The following is a 19,248-nucleotide window of genomic DNA, read 5'->3' on the forward strand; positions in this document are numbered from 1 at the left end:
TTGAAGACAAAAATCAAGCATGCCAGAGGCAAACACAGAGGATCCTCACATTATGTCGCCCAACAAACACATATTTAAGACAACTAGTTTTCTCCCTGGTATTTGAATGTTCCATGTTTTATTTGTCTTAAACATTCAGTCCAGCTTCCTGTTACTGCAGAGGCTGGATTATATTTCTAACTCTCTACTCTAAAACAGACTCGAAGCCTGTAGCAAGTGGGAGGAAGCCAAATGTCAGGACCAACAGCTGACAAGTACAGCCGAGACCTGAGATATTTATCTGATGCTCGGCCAGTTGTTGGAGGAAGCTCGCTCCGCTTTAAAGGTCAAACTGGCATCTTATCTAAAGAATAATCACCTTACTCTCACTCACAAAAAATAAAAACGCCATCAGGCTTTTCAGCATCCATTCATCTCAACTGAATGGACAGATACACGCACTGTGCGGCTAACACCTCTGTGACTGCAGCCCACGTCAAATCAGCAGCGCAATCACGGCTCCTTTGTGACGACTGCAGCTACTCACAACACAAGCTGCAGAGTCTGGACGCAGTTTCACGGTGGTTGAGCAGTCAGTGGGATCACTGTGTCTTTTTAAGATGCTGCTTTTTGGAGAGGAGGGGGATTTTATTAAACTGCATGAAACCAGCATTAATTCCATTCACTGATGACAACTTTGAAGGAATCTGTTGAAGAAGCTTGGTTTTGTTTTGTTGAAAAACTGTAGGTAGTTCACACACAATTCTTCCACTAAGTTTAGTTTGAATTAGTTATTTGAAGCCTGTATCTACGTGGCCTCGACACTAGCTCCACATGTGCTGGATGGCAACATTCGTGTCCAGGATATTTTGGCTTCGGGGGAGGAAGTGGAGATGCATCGTCCAGCTTTATTCACAGTCTAATGTTGCAACGTAGTTCACTTTTTTCAAGCGAACACATTTTGGAGTGGGGAGTAGAAGCACGTGTGCGCAGTTGTCTAACATTTACCTATAGTCTGCATATGTGGTGTTAAGAGGACATCTTTAAATCACAAAAATAACTTGGGTCACACTCCCCCCCCTCTTCATGCACATCGGTCACATGTCGCACCACCGACAAGTCAACGCTCAACCTGTGGGAAACTCTGTCTCTGTAGACATTCCTTCTTACGTGAGGTTGACTGTAGTGCTCTAGGGACATGGTGATGACGTTGATGCAGATGATGAAGGTGATGATGAGGTCCAGGTAGTGGTTTGTGCACAGTGTGTGGATCATCAGGCGCACGTGGCCGTAGCTGGCGTAGTAGGGCAGCTTGTGGGCTTCTGTTGATGGAAAAATACACGAAGGAAGCTAAAATAAATGTGTACTTTTTCCTCATGTTTCAGTTAAAGACAGTTGATGCTCTCTGCAGTGATACAGAAAAAGTATTATGAAATGATAATGCTTCAAGAAATAGAGCTCAAATTATATATAAGTTAATTCAAAATAAAGTCTCTATCATGTGGAGCAGAGGATTTAGTGTTACAAACTGAGGACTTTGAAAATGTACAATTTAAAAGCCTTAATCAAGCTGGATTTGCTGCTGTCTGTCTCCACAGATCTGTATTTCTGAAGTACAATTTTATCATTTTTACAATTTTACATCTGGGTTGATCAGAACAGAAATAGGCTTAAACAAGCGAATTGAAGTATTGTATCTACTCATTTCATGAATCATTTGTCTGATCGCCTGCCCCATAATTTGCCCCTCCTGCTTTGGCTGTTTCATATTCTATTCTCTTCTCATCCCAGTCCTCTCTCTCTCTCTCTTACTCCTCCTCTTCTTTTCCATCCGTCGCTGACGCTTCTCCTCTCGCCTCTTGGCCTCCTCCACCTCCTGGTGCTGGCGGCACTTGTGGAAGTTCTCCACCACCACACCAACAAACATGTTCAGGACAAAGAAGCTGACGATGAGCAGGAAGGAGATGAAATACAGCAGCATCCAGGGGTTGTTGTTGGTCACCGGCTGGGGTTGGCGTATTTGTTCATGTAGAATTATGTGACGTGAATGAAAGAGGTAAGGAACAAACACAGACATGAGAGGGAAGGAAAGAAGGTTGCCAAGTAAAAAAATATATACGATTTTTAAATTGGATTGTAAAGATTGTGCCTCTTTTTTTATGAAATATCCTTTTTGTGCAGATTATATGTTGGTACCTGTTGGTCCACACCAACAGCATCCAGGCCGTGATACATGATGTTAACCCAGCCGTCTTTGGAGGCAAGTACAAACAGGGACATCAGAGCCTGGACAACAGAAGTCAGAGAACAGAAAGGAAAACTGAAATTCTTATTCTCTTATTCTGGAGAAAAGTGTTTTTCTCTCCTGTGCATGCAGTTAAAAAACACAAAGCTCACACAAAAAGCTGACAGCACTAACCTGTCCCAGGTTGTCAAAGTTGTACTTGTGGTGAACCCACTTATAGTTGGCTTGCAGACAGTCAGACTTGTTGGTTATGTTTTTGACATCGGGGCCGAAGCAGTAGAAGAACTTGCCTTTAAACAGCTGTCAGTAAAAGAACAGTGACATTAAGCTGTTCATGCTTTTACTCATAAAGAAACAGAGACACAAGCCGTGATAGGGCCCGACGGAGACATAAAAAGATGCTCTTGAGTGAAATAATGAGCTGGTCAAAGATCAGCGTGGCTGACAATTTTCTGCAGTGATGAAAGAAGAGTGAAGACAATGAAAGTTAACTGAAAAGAGAGAAATGTGAAAAAGCTTGTGTGCTTCAAAGAGAAAGAGAAGAGAGGTATTAGGGTTTTTCAAAATAACTTATAATGGGGAGAAAAACACAGTGCACACAAATAGGTTATTTGGAAAAGGTTACATGCAATTAATTTGCTTTCTACCTGTACACCAAGAATACCAAAGATGATAAAGAAAGCACAGCAGATGAGGACGATGTTGCCAATGGGCTTGAGGGAAGTGATGAGGGTCTCCACCACCAGCTTCAGACCTGGAGCTCTGCTGATCACCCTGCAGAAAGAAGAAAAAACAAGAACATGAAGCAACATCAGAATCATCACGGTCTGTGTATTGTAAACTGTGCATAAAGATGGATTCCACTTCCTCCCACGATCCAGAAACGAAGTCAAAATATCCTGGATACTAACGCTGCCATCTTGTGCATTTTGAGCCAGAGTCTGCGTAGAAGTGATCAGAGCGTGGACGAGCGATAGCGAGGGCCCATTGATACACACGATCAACCAATCCTGACTCTGTCTCGGCCGTCAATCATGACGTTTCACCCCATTTTTATAGCATCAAACAACCAATTTAAACCAAACTCACTGGTGTGGTAAGAACTCCCTAAATTGACAGAAAGCATAATTGCTGTTTATAAAAATCATCCCTTGTCCATACCTGAGTGGACGCAATGTTCTGAGCAACCTGAGGACTCGAAGCACGCCCAGGATCTTGGCCCCGCCCGCCATGGACACAACGATGTCGATCAAAGATACAAACACCAGGAAGCCGTCCAGGATGTTCCAGCTGCTCCGCAGATAAGCCTGTTCACCCACATACAGACCCATGGACACCACCTGAAGATGACAGAAAACAGGGATGAAGATTAAGAGCAGGGACTACACTTACTTCACAGCAGCGTATACACAATGACAAGATCTACAGTATGTGCATGTACATGTTTGTAACATGTCTTGTTAGTGTCAAAAACAAACACATTAAAAACATGTCTGCTCAAACAACACACACACACACACACCGATTAATAATAACATACACACAGAGATTATTAATAACATACACACCCTTGAAACACATACAAACTGACACAATATCCAAGGGGAGTACACAGGTACTTCATTCTGCTGTGAGTTAAAACAGTGACAGACAGATGTGTCACAGGCATCGTGTTACTCATGCACATCTGGACTCAGGGTTTGGCGAAGCAGCAGTGGAAGCCTTGTGTCTGACATTTGAATCTGTTTGCCAAGTGTCCGGCGAAGCTTCAGGGGGATTGTGGGGGTTAGAGTACAAACATGTCAACATGTCTGAAAGATCAGTGGCAAACATATTTGGACTGAATGCTAAAAAGTAAAGTGAATGTACAGCACAATGCTGCAGTGTGTTTGCAGCTGTCTCATGAAATCATTTCAAAAGTTGTGCAACACGACCGATTCTTCAGTCCTGCTGTGATACTTTTTATTTACTCTTGCACCCAACATCAAACCATGTTGGAGTCCTACGGAGAGATGAAAGCTACACAATCAAACACATAATGGAGACACACAAGGCTCGGACAGAGACATGGAGGGGGACGTGTACGGCTCGGCCAGGGGGCTGACAAGTCTGTGGCTCATTGACGGGCTGTGATTGGTTAATAATTGATTGCGGGAGTGAAAAATTGATGGTCCACTTGTGCCGGGGGCCTTTTGCAGAGGATGTAAAGACAATGGCAGAGAGAAGGAGAGCAAATAAATAAGAAGGAACTTGAAAGAGTCTGAAAAGGACTGATGAGAACAGAGGGAAGCAGTGAACAGTCGTTTGGAGGAAAGCTGGAAACTGGCCACATCTATAAGAGGAAGACTTGCCACTAATTAATGACATTGTTTAATTGCACTATTCTCCAAAGGAACATGGAAACCGCAATGAGAGAAGTGAAAGGGTTGGTCTCTGGGAGCACTGAGGCGAAGTCAATTCAATGTGAGAGACAAAAAACTGTAAAAGACAAGGGACAGACAAAACTAAAAATACCACATTGCAGTTTTATGCCTCCACCAACCAGAGTAGTTTACATTCTTTTTTCCAGCGTCATACGAGGTCACCGTGACCTTTGACCACTCAAGAGGCCAAACACACCAGGGCCCCATGACCTCTGACCTTTAACCACCAATATTTTATCAGTACGTTTGTGAGTCTAACATTTGTACCACATTTGAAAGAATTCCCTTGAGGTGTTTCTGAGAAAGTGTGTTCACAAAGACAGAAAATGTGTTTTGAGTTGTCACAGTGACCTTGACCTTTGACCACGAAAATCAAATCAGTTCATCCTTGAAACCATCTGAGCGTTTGGACTGAATTTGAGGACATGGGCAGACAGACAAAACGAAAACATCAGCCTTCGCCGGCCACTGGCTATCACCGGCACAGAGGCATAACAAGAAGTATGCCTCTGTGCCGTACGGCCACACACGACACTCATCGACAGAGGGAGACAGGCTGTAAAATGTTACCTTGAGTGTCATCTCGCCCACGAAGATGGCTGTGAAGATGTAGTTGGAGATGGTGAGAAAGACTCTTTCCTGGATAGACAAACAGGAGAGGGAGAGAGAGAGAGAGAGAGAGATAGAGGGAGAGAGGGAGAGGGAGGGAGAGAGAGAGAGAGAGGTTTACAGTTGAAGAAGATGGGGCAGTTAGGGGTAGTAAAAGTTTACTTACTGATCCTTTTAGATAGTAAAACTGAATTTATCCTCAGAGAATAGAAAAAGCTGCCGTGCAAAAACGGCAGATAAAAGCAGCACATGCACACACATGCGCACGCGCACACACACACACACAGCCGATGGATTTACCAAGCTGCCCTGTAATATCTTGGGCCTCTCCAGAGCTACCGTGATGCAGTTGGAGAAGATGAAGGCCAGCACCACATAGTCAAACAGCTTATGGGCTATAATCGACTGGCATATCTGCCTGAACCTGGAGCGAGAGGGGAGGAGAAGAGAGGAGAGGAGGACAAAAGGAAATTAGACAGACAAGTTTAAATCCTCATTTCAAAAGAGCCTGAAAATGGGGGGGACACTGCAGACGTCCAGCAACACACACACAAATTTAACACCCTCTTCCATCCAATCAGAATGGGAGCCAAGTTCCCTCACAGCGTACGGGAGCTCCCTCGCATCTTGGTGAGTAAATAGCCTCATTCAGCCCCTGTTTACATTGCTCCTAATTTAAAACAAATTACATTAACAACACTCTCAGAGGCAACAGACTCCTGAGTGCGCTGCTCTGCTGGGATAACAGAAGAGAGAGATAAGAGAGGAACAAACGGAAAGAGAGATGGGACACATAAATACTGAATATGTATTTCAAAACGTCGCATGTGACCCTGCGTACTGCCAAAAAGCAATTAGCTGTCTCCAATGCAGTGTTTACTGGAACAGATGAGAAGACACAGAATGAATCAAGTAATGGAGGCATTGAATTTATTCAAAACTATTTTGGAACACATGGAGACATTTAAGTGTCTTTTATTTAAGACTCGACTGAGTGTCTTCCTCTAACACAACGTCACAACGCGTTACTGCTAAACTTAATGAATTGCCTATGGTAATGCATATATAACCCCTGGGGCATGATTCTTTCTCTAACGGGGGGGGGCAGTGTAGAAAATATATCTTTGTTATTTACAAGGTGGGGATTGATTCTCTTGATGTCGTCCTTCTCTGTGGAAGCTTGGCAACCCCTGTTGTTCCTGTTGAAGAGATGGGGAACAAAAGCTTCCCACCCATCCTTGATTATGCTCTGGTGAGACGCTGTATGTCTGGTCGCCAACTGATAATATGTGTGTGTGTGAGACAGACCACATGACGGCTGATAACGTGACTTGAGGTAAAGAAATCGAAAGTCGTGCACCAATCTGACTGATATTTTTAAAGAGCATTTCTTCTTCTTCTGGCCTTCATCCATTTTGGTGAGTGGAGCAGAGACGGGAGGTGTGCAGATACAAGCAGAGTGTGGTTTAGGCACATATCCCACACAGAAACCAAGAAACACCCATTTGATTTTTATTAAGATATCAGGAGATTACAGGATAAATGATCAATCGGGAGCACAGTGGGAGAAAAGATTAAAAATAGGGAGATATGCAACAGGGGAAAAGGATGATGTGGACTCACTTGTTCTGTGGGGAGAATAGGAAGACAGACCAGTCCTCTCTGGTCTCACACCAGTCCGGTCGGTACGCCTCTAACATCTTCTGGATGCGGAAGCACAAGCTCTGCAACCAACACATGTATCAGCACACATCATGGCTCATACACCACAAACAGCAGTAAACACAAAAACACACAGAGGAACTTCCTGTCTGGACTCTGAATTGTTTACAAAAATTTAAACACGTCCATAGAAACAGCTCGGAGCATCTTCCAACGCCGCCATCTGTAACGCTCCCTCCCCCGCTGTCTAAAAAGTCCTTCCTAATTAACCTTGTTTCTCTTGTACACAGACTTGTTTACAATGAAAACAATGGGGCTCCCATGAGTGCAGGCTTTACACGAAGTACTTCAAGATCCTACACGAGACAGCAGGAGATTATTGTATGTGTGTGTGTATTGTATGGCTTGAACATAAAAGCTAATGATTTGGTTTCTGTTAATCACAAGGCTTGATTGTGTTTCTGTTGCGTACTGTTATAGTGATGGAAGATGATTCCCTCCCTCCATCCCTCACACAAACACAAAACAGGAACCTACATATTCGATGTCATCATCCAGGTCCTCCCGGTCCTTGCTGCGCGCGTTCACCTGGGGGAAGACGTCAGTCATCAGTTGGCTCTGGGGGTTCACCCCTCCCGCCTGCTCAGCCTGGTGTCTAGTTGGGGGCTGGAGAAGCTGAGACAGCGGTGTCTTCCCGTTACAGTCCTGGTGGACCCCTCCTAACCCACTCAGACTGTCAAGGCCTCCGCCACCACCTGCGCTGATTATCATCCCACCAGAGACGCTCTTCTTCCTGTGGAGTGTCATGAGGGGCGGTGGGTGGTGTGGCGGCGGCAATGGTGGAGGGTGTGGAGGTCCCGGCACCTGCAGCAGGTGGGGTAGCTCTAGTGATAGAGCTCTGCGGTCCCTCCTGGGTACAAAGTGACCTGGGAGCATAGGGTGGGGGAGGTGAAGAGAGTGAGAAGCAACAGGGGGAGGGGAGAGCAGAGCCTCCTCCTCGTCTGGGTGGACGCCATGGAGGTGTCGGTGCGGGGATGACGAGGCACGGGGACCACGGATACGCAGGCTTCCTCCAACCAACCCTCCGAGACCACCTAGGCCGTAGCCATAGAAGGGCCTGGCAGATGTGGGGGTGAAGGATGGACTGGCGCAGGGAGATGAGGAAGAAAAAGGGCGGCCGCCTCCCAGGCTGTTCCAGCTGGAACGACGGGCCCATAGGGCCTGAGGGTGGGGAGGCAGCGTGCGCCCCCAGTTGCGGTAACGCCGACAAGGATACTAAGGGAGAAAGAGACAAAGACTCTGAGCCATGTCCAGTCTGGATCAGCTTTGACCCTCTGGTTTACTAACAATACTAAATAGAGCTGATCCACACATATCTAAAAATAATAGAAGAAAGAAGAAAAAAGCAACATCATCATATGCTGCTGATTACACAAAATGTGTGAGAGCAGCCCATACTTGAAATTTGTAGTTAATTAAGTAGCACGAAAGAGTTGAGGGAAAGAACTTGCTGTTGCATAATATTTTCCTTCAAACCAATTAATCATTAAACAAAATAATTTGAAATAGCACCGTTAAATGTCAATGTGGTTTCAAAAAAATACAGACATGACCCAACACGTGATTATCAAAGAAATCCCCCACAATATTTCTCTCACACAGTTTCAGTGGAGACAAAACAAAATGACCAGTCAACAACTTACAAACAGTAGCTACGTGTTTCCCAGCCTCTCTCTCGTTACAATCATTTCCACTCACCACAGCCCTCTGCTCCAGGTTGGCCCTGCCAAGAGAAATAGCACTATTCTTCCTGGAGCCAAGAGCAAAGGTCAACCTCTCTCCTGGAAACAGACCAGCAGGCAGCGAGGACAGGTCCAGGTGCCCATTGGGGGTCAGCGTACAGATCTTTGGGTCTGAAGGACAGAGGGAGTGGAAAGAAGAAGACATAAGGGGAATAATGAGAAGGGGACGAAAGAGGAGTGGTGGGAGGGATGAACAGCAGAAGAGAGCCTTCATCCACCAAGGCGTAGTTTTTGCGTAAACCTGCCAACTAGGAAACAAACGCAGAGACACACATAACTTCCTTGATGGAGGTAATGAAGGAGAGATCATTAAACAAGACCTCATTTCCCTTTGTTTGTTCTTCTCTGTTGCTGTCACATAAACAAAACTTTGTATTCTTCATCAGTCTGCACCACAAACATCCTGAAACAAGGTTATGCGCGGCTCAGAGAGACAGAGGACGGATTCATTTACACTCAATCAACTCACAGGAGCCAGAGAGGAGAAGTGTTTCCCATTAATTACCAAGACTGTGGCAGCCCGCCATTGTCCAATTTGTCCTGCCACAGAGTCATAATGATCCACTCTTTTTCCCAAACATTTCTCATAATAACACAAATGATCTCTGTTTTGTGCTGCGGCTTCATTGCAGCCCGCTGTTATACTCTCTCTCTAAGAGTCTTTCTCTCTCTAACATCGGCAGGTATTTCTTTCGCTGTGCGCATTGCAGTCCTCAGCAGGCAAACACACAAGCCCTCTCTGTGCACGGCGTGCATGTAATGGTGTACTGCATGCGTGTTCACAGGGCAATTATCCCCCCCTTGCACCCCGCAACCCAGCAGCTACCGGCATAGATCAAATCACATTCTGTGGAAAACACTGGAGGAGATTGTAAGAAGTGAAGAAGAACATCTGCCAGTGGTTTGTTTTTTCTCAACATATTCATAATGTGTTTGATTGTAGTCGAATGGAACAAAGTAAACTGACATTTAAAAGGTATTTTTGGGTTCAGGAGAACAGCGAGGCCTCCCCTGGTGTGCGGCTAAATGCTGCTCTACCCTACACTGCTCAACAGCATGATGCTTTGGAGAGTTCACTTTTGTTATGCCCACAGGGGGAGTAGAGGAGGGGGATGGATGGAGAAGTGGCATCAGGCATGCATTATTAAAATTTTGCTGCAGCTTACATTTCAGACTGTTGCTCCGCAATGTTTGTTGAAATCGGTCAACATGTCTGATGCCCAGGGGCACAACAAAACAACCTGAATGCTGAAAGGTTGGAAGATTGGGTTCCTCTTTAGCCAATCAGATGTGACTGTTTACTAAAGAAACAGTGTGAGATGATGATTAGTCTAGAATAAATATTTAACGCAACAATTTTGTGTGTTTGTGTTTCTTTTATAATAGACCCTTTTTCACAGCCGCCACAATCCAATCAGTTCATGCTCGAGTTTATAATTTCAGAAAATTCCCTCAAGGCGTTTCCTGAGATACTGCATTAACAATCAAGAGATAGACGGATGGAAAAATCAAAAAACACGACGCCTCCGGTCAGACCTGAGAGATGCAGAGAGTCTTTCTGCTTTTCAGTCTCGTCAAAATTACAGGAAGACCTGTCATCGTCCGAGTAGGAGCGGTTTGCGTCGCCCTGTATCAAGGAAAGTGACAGAGAGAGAAAAGGAGGAGAAGGAGATGCATAGAAGGAGAGGGAGCGCATGGTAGGAGGTGAGGAAACAAAAAGTGGGAGAATAAGGGACGTAGGAAGTAGAAAAATCATTCTCATGCTAATTTAAATATGAACTGTCAACGTTCTATTCATACTTTTGCATTTTATTTAATTGCACTATATGAATAAAGCATGTTTAAACACCATAACAATTAAATAACTGAATTCATGACGGAATGATACGATGGATCAATTATTTTATTTTGCTAACTGCTAATGCCCTAAATCTGAGGATAAGAAAAAAGGTCTTACCTCAGCTTGGAAGCCCTCAACCAAGATGGCGACCAGTAAGTTGAAGAGCACATAGTTTCCAAATGTCATGAGAGCCACAAAATAGAGAGCAGCACAGGGTGAGGTGGAGGCCATGCCGTTGTAGAGCACCATGTTCCAGTCCTCCTGAGTCAGAATCTGCAGGAAACAGACACACAGTGTGGAGCAGGGACACACACATGCACATCTGTACAGGTTGTGATATGAAAGTGTTGAAAGACTGTGTGTGTTTAATTCATTTGTACCTGGAAGACAGTGACAATGGCCCAGAGCAGGGAGTCAAAGTTCTTCCTGTCAGGCACCGTGTCTCCGGCCTCTGTCTTCAGACTGAACTTGCAACCAAATATATGCATCCCCAGGATACTGCAACACACAGATTTAGATATGAAGAGAGTGCATTTATGCTGTTAAGTTGTATTTCAGTGTTTCTCATTAATTACCAACACTAGGACAACGTGCGTCTTTAATAATAAACCTTTTTCTTTGCTTTTAACAAAACAAAACACTACATTAGCGATAGAAGATGCAAATGTAGTGTTTTGTGCTGCTGCTTTATTGCAGATCTGCCGGCAGCACATCACTTTAACTTATTCTTGCCCTACTGCCACTTTCAGTCTCACAAAAACAGACAGATCTATCTGAGCATTGGGAGAAATCCCGTCACACAGGTTGCCCAGTAGACTAACAAATCTATTCTGTTTTGACAGTTTTTGCCATATATCTGATTCTGTTAATAATTAATTGAAACCAGACTTTATGCCTTTTAAGACAATATGTTCCAGACCGTGCACTGAAAACATACACAGAAACAGATATACAAAATCAGCATAACCACTGCAATTGTCTGCTTTATTGTAATATTTGTTTCCGTTTTTCACTTTTCCTATTTCCAACTTGTTTCCTTTCAGCGTCGATCAGTTTGCTGCTGTCACTAGACGGCGAAACCCAGTCGGTGCCGTTCATATTCTCATTCGTCACTTTCTCCAGAGTGACTATGAAGAGGTTTTAAAAGTCTTAGCTGAGATGTGCTGTGCATCAACTGCTAGAAACAGCAACAGGCTTGATGTTGCTCTGGATGGACAAAAAAGCCGATGCCACCTGTATGTACGCTCATTTTTGATAGCTGTGCTGTACAGGTAAAGAGGCAGGTTTGCAGGGATATGTTCATACACACATACGGGGTCACAAACACGTTTGCTTTCTGTGTTAGTTGTAGAATGACTGGTATAGTTCTTTACTGGATTCAGGTAAAGCTAAAGCATTGCTAATGGTGTATTACTACTAAAACTACTAAAATATATTCATGTTAAACTAAGATCATCACAGTGTAATTTGAGATCAGTCTCTAGGTGCCAGTTTAATAGCTGTGGTTTATTCGTATCACTGTTCTTTGGCCCAAAAGCCTATCTGTCATATTTAATGGAATTTCAAATGTTTCATGCAGTCAAACGCACTGAGGTAATGTAGGAGAAGAAGACAGGTTAACAAGATAATCCTTGACGCCGATGAGAAAGCAAAAATGTGTGTGGAGCGGGGGAGTCAGCCATATTTCAGCAGCCTGCACAGAGTTCATCTACTATTAATAATCTATTGTCCTAGGCTATAAACTATAACTCACAGTGCATATACAATACTTACATAAAGTTCACACAGTGTGTGAAGGTAATAAACACCACTCATCTCCAACGCCACACTTCTCTGCCCTCTTATTTTTTAATTTCCTTTCTCTGTGTCATACTCCAAATAAATCTGTGCCCCTCTGCCCCTCAGTTACCTGAAGATGAAGATGAACAGCATGAGCAGCATACAGAAGGTGGCCACGTTGTCCATCGTCTTCATCAGCACCACCAGCTGCCTCCTCAGTGCAGGCATGAACCTCACCAGCTTAATGACCCTCAGCAGCCTGAAGGTCCTCAGCACTGACAGACCGCCGTCTGCTTGGCCGATGATTTCGCACACACTGGGATGTGTGTGTGTGTGTGTGTGTGTGGAAGTGTGAGTGTCATGTGGGGAGAAAATGAGAAATTGGAGGATGTGGAAAAATGAAAATAACAAAGAATATGAAAATGGCAGAGAAAAACATGTGTATTGTTAAAACCAGGGAATTAGATTTAAAAAATGAAACCAATGTAAAGGAGGGAAAGACCAGATAAGAGAAGATAGATAAGTGGACAAGGCGGTAACACTACTACACATTCTAAAGAAGCAGAGAATCTAGTAGTCTATGACTCTACATTATCCATACTGGTGCTAAGAAATATTTCTTACGTTTACATATTTTATCCCCATGCTGCAGGACGTTTCCTGTATTTATCATTTCAAAAGAACAGTGTAATGCAAGCTTCATGGGGAATCATACAAATATACAGTAATGTTCTCCACACGAGGGAAAATCTTCAAACTGTTTAGGATGCAAAATTATTCAGTCAGTACACATTGAGACAGTTGATGTTATGTTTTCAGAGAGGAGACATTTGAAGCTGCATATGACCCACTCTGAATTTGGTTTGGGGACTTTACTATGAAGGTGAAACCATAACTTACATCAATTTAATATAATAAAGAGAAATGTTCACTCTTTTCAGACAAAACATGCATTTAACTAAATCTAATGAACTAATCCTACATTTTGCTGATTACAGACCTGATGATAACAATGATGCCATCAAATATGTTGTAGGGGTTCCTCAGGTACTCAAAGAAGCCAAACGCAGTCAACTTGAGGATCATCTCCAGCGTGAACATGCTGGTGAAGACGATGTTGCAGATCTCCAGGACGTTGGTCAGCTCCTCAGGCTGGGTGGAGGTGGGTCAAAGAAAAAAATCAGTGAGTGAGATGTGGGAGTGGGTTTAGAAGGAAAAGACCCGAGGTCAGAGGTGTAAACTTTCTTCAAAACAGAAAACTGAGACATACAGACATAAGAGATAAAGACATAGTTGATATTAAACCACTGCTTTGCAATCACAGCTACAGCAACAAAAGATGCGGGAGGACTGGAGAGAAAACAACAATGTAACCGTCACCTTCCTCCACCTGTGTTTAAAAATGCTGTCACTCAAACTGTCAGTCACTCACAAAGAGTAATCCCTTCTCACCTGGCAAATAGAATCAACACACGTGTCTTATTTAAAAAAGAAATAAAGAGAGAGGCATTAAAAAGACTGGAAAAGGCAAAACATTTCGTTTTTTATAGAATCCAACCAATATGGATTTTTGGGGCCGAGGCTGCTATTGAGGTGGATATATAAAAAGAAGTTGCTAAAACTTTCTGATTAGGATAATTTCGCAGGTTAACCATAAACTTTATTATAAATGACTATAAATAAAAGTTGAGATTTTTTTTATCTACATAAAATAAAAAAAGCATCATTGCACATATTTTTGCATTGTTTATTGATAATTTAAATTTTTCATATGAGCAAACATAAACAAAAAAAACATTTGCAAATATGATCAGTCAAATGAGAAATGGGATGGAGAGGGGAGAGGGTCACCCAACACTCGGTGGCTGAATAGGAGGATATTATCTCGAACTGGCAAAGGATACACATAAAAAACTCTCACACACAAAACAAACACGCACTCATCCTCCGGTCAATCTCGGGTTTATTTCCAGTTGTATGTGCTCGTGTGTGTGAGTGAGACTGAATGTGTGTTATGCACGATATGGATCAGATGCTTTCACTGATACCCCCTGTGAATTTCAGTTACAAAGCCAGAGGAGAAACAGCCAGTTAGCCCTGCCAAACTTAGCAAACCATGTCAGAGAAAAACCCACTCTCAATCCTCCCCTCCTCTAATCCGCTCTTTCCACCAGCCCCCTGGTTCCATCCATTTTTCTTTCTCTTTCAGAATCTCAATATCAGGCAAGGCCATCTATTCCCAATCAATATCCTCCTGTCGATCAGGGGAAGGTGAACGGAATGGGAAGATCCTGGCCGACGGAGAAGTAAAGTGGAGTAATGGAGGGACTATTTTGGGTGATGACATGATGGGAGAGGAGAGAATAATACTCGATCAGAGGTGAGAAAGAGCAAAAATGGAAAAGGGACGGAAATGGATAATATAATTTCACAAAACCAGCATAAATCCCTTGAAAACTGCAAGAGACTCAGAAAGTGGGAGCTGGAAAGATCAGGTTGGTTTATGTCATGACACGACATCTGGAATTAACACCTCATTGTTGTTTGCCTTCACCACCAGTGACAATCTGCAACATGCTGCCGTGCACAGCATAAAAAATCCATATGTCATCATACTAATATTTAAAAAGGTGCTAATACAACCACTCCTGTAGAGGAGATGTGGTGAATGCAGAGCAATGGAATGAACGTGCACAGACTAGTTTCCTCCCTCTGCTGTTGGCTTTAACCTTGACCTATGTCCAGAGGTCTCTCACCAGTCGACTCAACAAACACAGGATATGAGATTTATTGCTATTGACAGAACCATCACATCCCCTGACATCACACTTTAACTCAGACAAAATACCATCATTCCACCCTCCCCTCGCTCTCTCCCTCCTCGCTGCTTCCCTTCTTCCTGCCCCATTACCTTTTATTCCCTCACCGTGTTTCTCGTCATGTCCTCGCGCCTGCTTTCTCCCATGCTGCTTTAAACCTGCTCCGTCACTATCCATCGCCTGAATAGTATTTCATATTTTATCTGGCCAAACAAACGTCCTCCCTCGTGTTCTCCGTGCCCCCAGCCAGTGAATGTTGCTCACATCTGAAATATGAAGGATGAGCTACAACTTTGCCAGCCTGGATTCTGAGGTGCCCATTTCTTTTCCACAAACAGACATGAACACAGTTAAAGTTATTTCAAACAGTTTGTCTTCAACGTTAGCGTGTTGCATCCAACATGATTATGACCTCCGATCATCAAGGATAATAGTAAATAACTGCAACATCATACCAATACAAAACTATAGGTCTGTTTCCCTCGGACAGGTTGTGATGCTCTGAGCGAACTCATTTTTTGTCAGGGAAAAACACATCAGCTTCAGAATTCCTGTTTTAGAATAAAATCTGCTGCAGAGCCGAAACACACACTTTTTCCTCTGTTTCTGTGCCAGCCGGGGGAAAAGTGGAGGGAGGGAGGCTCAAAAGAAAGACAGACAAAGCATCTGTGTGTGTGTGTTTGTATGCAAATGTATGTGTGTTTCTGAATACATGCCTAGTTTCAAACGTACACACTCACTCACACACAGAATCACACAGGGAATTGAGCTGAAAACTGCTGTGTAACCGGCATCTGCCTCGCTCTACCCATCTCACTCGTCTCCTCCTCTTCCTTACCCCCACACCCCCCCACAACCCCTCGTTTATTTTTAGAGTCTTCCGAGATGAGAGAAAGCAACTACTCTGTCAAAGAGTGTGTGGGTGGATATGAGAGACAGAGAGAGAGAAAGAGAGAGAGAGGGTAAAACAGAGTCAGAGTAGATGAAACACTTGAGGTAAGGCAGGAAGAACGAGAGGAAGGAAGGAAGGAAGAAGGCATGGCACAAAGGAAGGAGTGGGGGAATGTGGAAAGGAAGGGAGCACAGAGGGATTTATAGGGGATATAAGGGGAGAGGGGTGGAAGTAAAACCATTGGGGGAGAGAGCAGAAGAGAAAGAGGAAAAAAAAAAGTGAGCAGAAAAATGAAGGGAAATGAAAAAGCTGTTTTATGTAACAGCTTGTGAGTGTGTTTGCTTGAATGTGTTCCTGTTTAAAAAGATATTTATTTATTTGCATACACACAGGATAAAAAATAAATGCGTATTGTAATGTGTGCACACTTGGATGTACTTGTGTTTGCATGTTTGTGTGTGTATGTGTGTGTGTTCTTGGCAGACATCTCTCACTCTCGCTTGCAGACACCTGCCTTGTCTGCCTCCGAGGAGCCGGGCCGATGTTAAAAGCCAGCTCGGTTTTGTCTGCCGCAAGGCTAAATGTTTACACCTCTGTCAGGGAGCTGCATGGCAGAGTGATGCTCCACTCCCACACACATCCCTCTGAATGTCATCTGCTATTATGATAGTTGGAGCAGCGATGCCTCATCAGCGGTGATAGTGGCTTATGCGATGAGGCCATGGTGATTTGTGGGAGTGAGAGAGGAGACAGAAGTGATTACACTATTGACACTATGGTATGTCAGTCTAGATCATTCATACTGCTGCAGTGATAGCAAGATGATAGAAAGGCACTCAGTAGTGCACAAGGCCCAACAGTCTCTTTCTGAAACCATATTTAAATTTACCAGATCCAGATTTTTTTCATCAAGATCCATGAATTATTCTAAACAAAAATGATGTCAAGTCCTGGATCTGAACCCTGATCCGGATCCACACCAAAATCAAATGGGTTCTTCCTTAGAGCATGCCCCACCCCACACAAATAATCCTGCTAACTAACAAACAAGCGCAGGTGAAAACATAACCTCCTAGGTGAGGGTTATTATTCAAAGTCCTTAATTAAGATCTTTAAGGTTACAAAAATTCAAGTTTCCATTTCCATCAATTAAACATCATCCCGCCATACTCACAAGTCTGATTTCCTCTTTTTTTAAAAGCAATGTTGTTCTTATCTTTCAATATTGACGGCAATAAAATATATTCTGCTTTTCTCGATTGTTAGCAAGAGGATTATGGTTTCTGAATCACTCGTATGCTTTTAATGTGAAATGGAAGTACTATTGAATTTGCAGCCGACAGCAGCAACAAGAAATGGAAGCAGGTCAATACATATTTTTATTTGAGAAATGTTGGTGAGACAGCACTAATCGTAGAATATTACCTGGTTATGATGCTCGATGCCCATACTGATGGTGTTGATGAGGATGGCGATCATGATGCCCCGGCTGAAGTACTTGCTCTCCACAATGCCCCAAAGTTTCCTCCTCATACCCTTCCAAAGGTCCCTACAGCGTCCGAAGCATGTCCTCTTCCTCTTCTTCTCCACGTCTCCCCTCTCCTCTAAGTGGTTCTCCTCCTTGTCCGTTTCTTTCACAGCATCCTCCTCGTCTTCCTCGCGGTTGGCAGTGTCTCCCGCTGCTCTTGCCCCCTCTTTCAGTGACAGCGCACATATGGGGCAGTCCTCTGGATTTTGAGGGACAGACAGACTGATGGAGTTGGCTGCCGACTGAGAGCTGTGGTCTTGCTTGCTCTGGTGTGGACAGTGGGCTGCTAGAGGTGCAGAGACAGGAGTAAACAGAGTGAGGCTGGATTCATTTCAATTTCGGGATTTAAATGTTTTTTTGCAATGCAGAATATAATAGACGTTTAAATTGTTGGAAAAAGTTAAATGAGTTAATTTGAATCAGGGTGAAATGTTACATAAATAAGATTTATTCAGACATTTTCTGAGGCCCTAACACTCACATCTTGGGTGTCTGGAATGATGCCGCTCTCCGTTCATATTCCCTCCGGAGCGCCTGTTACCCCTGCCTCCACCAGCTGGCGGGGGCTTGCCCCTTAGCGTGTAGTAGAGAGCAGCCGATCTCCTCTTAGCCTTGCGAAGGACGTGGCAGACCAGCTGGAAGATCTCCTCGTAGCAATCTCCCGGCTCGGCCATACTGGCCAACGTGGAGGAGGACAGGCACTGTGCCCTCTGCTCCTGCATCAGCTGGTGCTCCCGCTGTTTGGTCTCGGAGAACTGGGTAGCGATGACCACCAGGCACAGGTTGATCATGAAGAACGAACCAATCTGGAAAGATGTGGAGCAGCAGACAGACAGTTATGAAACTTAGTGGGTGAGTAAAGATGTACATGGAGGAAGATACATGCGATGCAACACATCTGTCCTGAGTGATCTGATCACAAATGAGCGAACTTAGCACCATTTGTAATTGCACCACTCAGGATGGATGTGTCTGAACATGACCATATTTAGCACAGAGACAGAACTGCTCTGGGGAAAAGGCAGAAATTCTGATTTACCAATCTTAACCAAGAAGGAACTTTAAATAAAACAATAAGGAGCAGTGCAGTGTTTTATTTAAATAATCAGCTTTTGTTTATTCATCCAAGAAACATGAGACAATGTGAAGAATTGTAATGTTGCCAGCTCACACTTGGACACAGAAATGTTAGGACTCGTGCTAAAGGTCTCTGAGGTTTGGCTTCACACCAAAGCCAAGGCTGATTGGACGAGACAGACAGAGCCAACACAATCCTGAAGCAAAGATCAGCAACTGGCTTTCATTCTCTTTTTTCATGACGCGACTCTGACTTGACTTTCCCTTCCAACTCAATATTCTGCTTCACTGTTATTACACCCATGAACTTTAACTCATCAAAGGGATTTTCTTTTTAAATCTTTCACAAGACCTTTTCTTATTTTCCTATCATGAGTCAATCTGAGGGTTGAGGAAGGAGGAGGAGATGAGGTGCATTGTAACTAGCACGTGTTGGCTCAACCTTTTAGCAGCGGTAATGGGAATCACTACAGGACTGCTGAAATGGCTTTTATTGGACTGTACTCTGAGCTGGTTACGGAACAATGATTAGATCAATAATCCCTTATGCTGAACAACTCAAAAACCAGACCGCTGCATGGAAGGAGCAGCTC

At 43.8% G+C, this 19,248-nt stretch overlaps 1 protein-coding gene across 8 annotated transcripts in view; it reads right to left on the reverse strand.

The window, feature by feature from the left end:
- cacna1ia (calcium voltage-gated channel subunit alpha1 Ia) overlaps positions 1 to 19,248 on the reverse strand; it is a 132,870-nt gene that overhangs the window by 24,658 nt on the left and 88,964 nt on the right. For 6 of the 8 annotated variants that reach the window (XM_069525089.1, XM_069525088.1, XM_069525086.1 and 3 more), the window contains 18 exons: positions 18,060 to 18,384; positions 17,476 to 17,864; positions 13,340 to 13,491; positions 12,470 to 12,655; positions 10,941 to 11,058; positions 10,678 to 10,833; positions 10,257 to 10,347; positions 8,677 to 8,831; positions 7,456 to 8,193; positions 6,880 to 6,980; positions 5,557 to 5,680; positions 5,218 to 5,286; positions 3,386 to 3,564; positions 2,872 to 2,998; positions 2,399 to 2,524; positions 2,176 to 2,265; positions 1,792 to 1,984; positions 1,150 to 1,301 (listed from right to left, as the gene is read on the reverse strand). In XM_069525089.1, the coding sequence (XP_069381190.1) occupies positions 1,150 to 1,301; positions 1,792 to 1,984; positions 2,176 to 2,265; positions 2,399 to 2,524; positions 2,872 to 2,998; positions 3,386 to 3,564; positions 5,218 to 5,286; positions 5,557 to 5,680; positions 6,880 to 6,980; positions 7,456 to 8,193; positions 8,677 to 8,831; positions 10,257 to 10,347; positions 10,678 to 10,833; positions 10,941 to 11,058; positions 12,470 to 12,655; positions 13,340 to 13,491; positions 17,476 to 17,864; positions 18,060 to 18,384 (3,471 nt within the window). The remainder of the gene's footprint in view (positions 1 to 1,149; positions 1,302 to 1,791; positions 1,985 to 2,175; positions 2,266 to 2,398; positions 2,525 to 2,871; positions 2,999 to 3,385; positions 3,565 to 5,217; positions 5,287 to 5,556; positions 5,681 to 6,879; positions 6,981 to 7,455; positions 8,194 to 8,676; positions 8,832 to 10,256; positions 10,348 to 10,677; positions 10,834 to 10,940; positions 11,059 to 12,469; positions 12,656 to 13,339; positions 13,492 to 17,475; positions 17,865 to 18,059; positions 18,385 to 19,248) is intronic. The other 2 variants (XM_069525087.1, XM_069525090.1) reach the window with 1 other exon arrangement.

This window comes from Paralichthys olivaceus, chromosome 5 (assembly GCF_024713975.1).
Source record: "Paralichthys olivaceus isolate ysfri-2021 chromosome 5, ASM2471397v2, whole genome shotgun sequence".
Classification (NCBI taxonomy): domain Eukaryota; kingdom Metazoa; phylum Chordata; class Actinopteri; order Pleuronectiformes; family Paralichthyidae; genus Paralichthys; species Paralichthys olivaceus.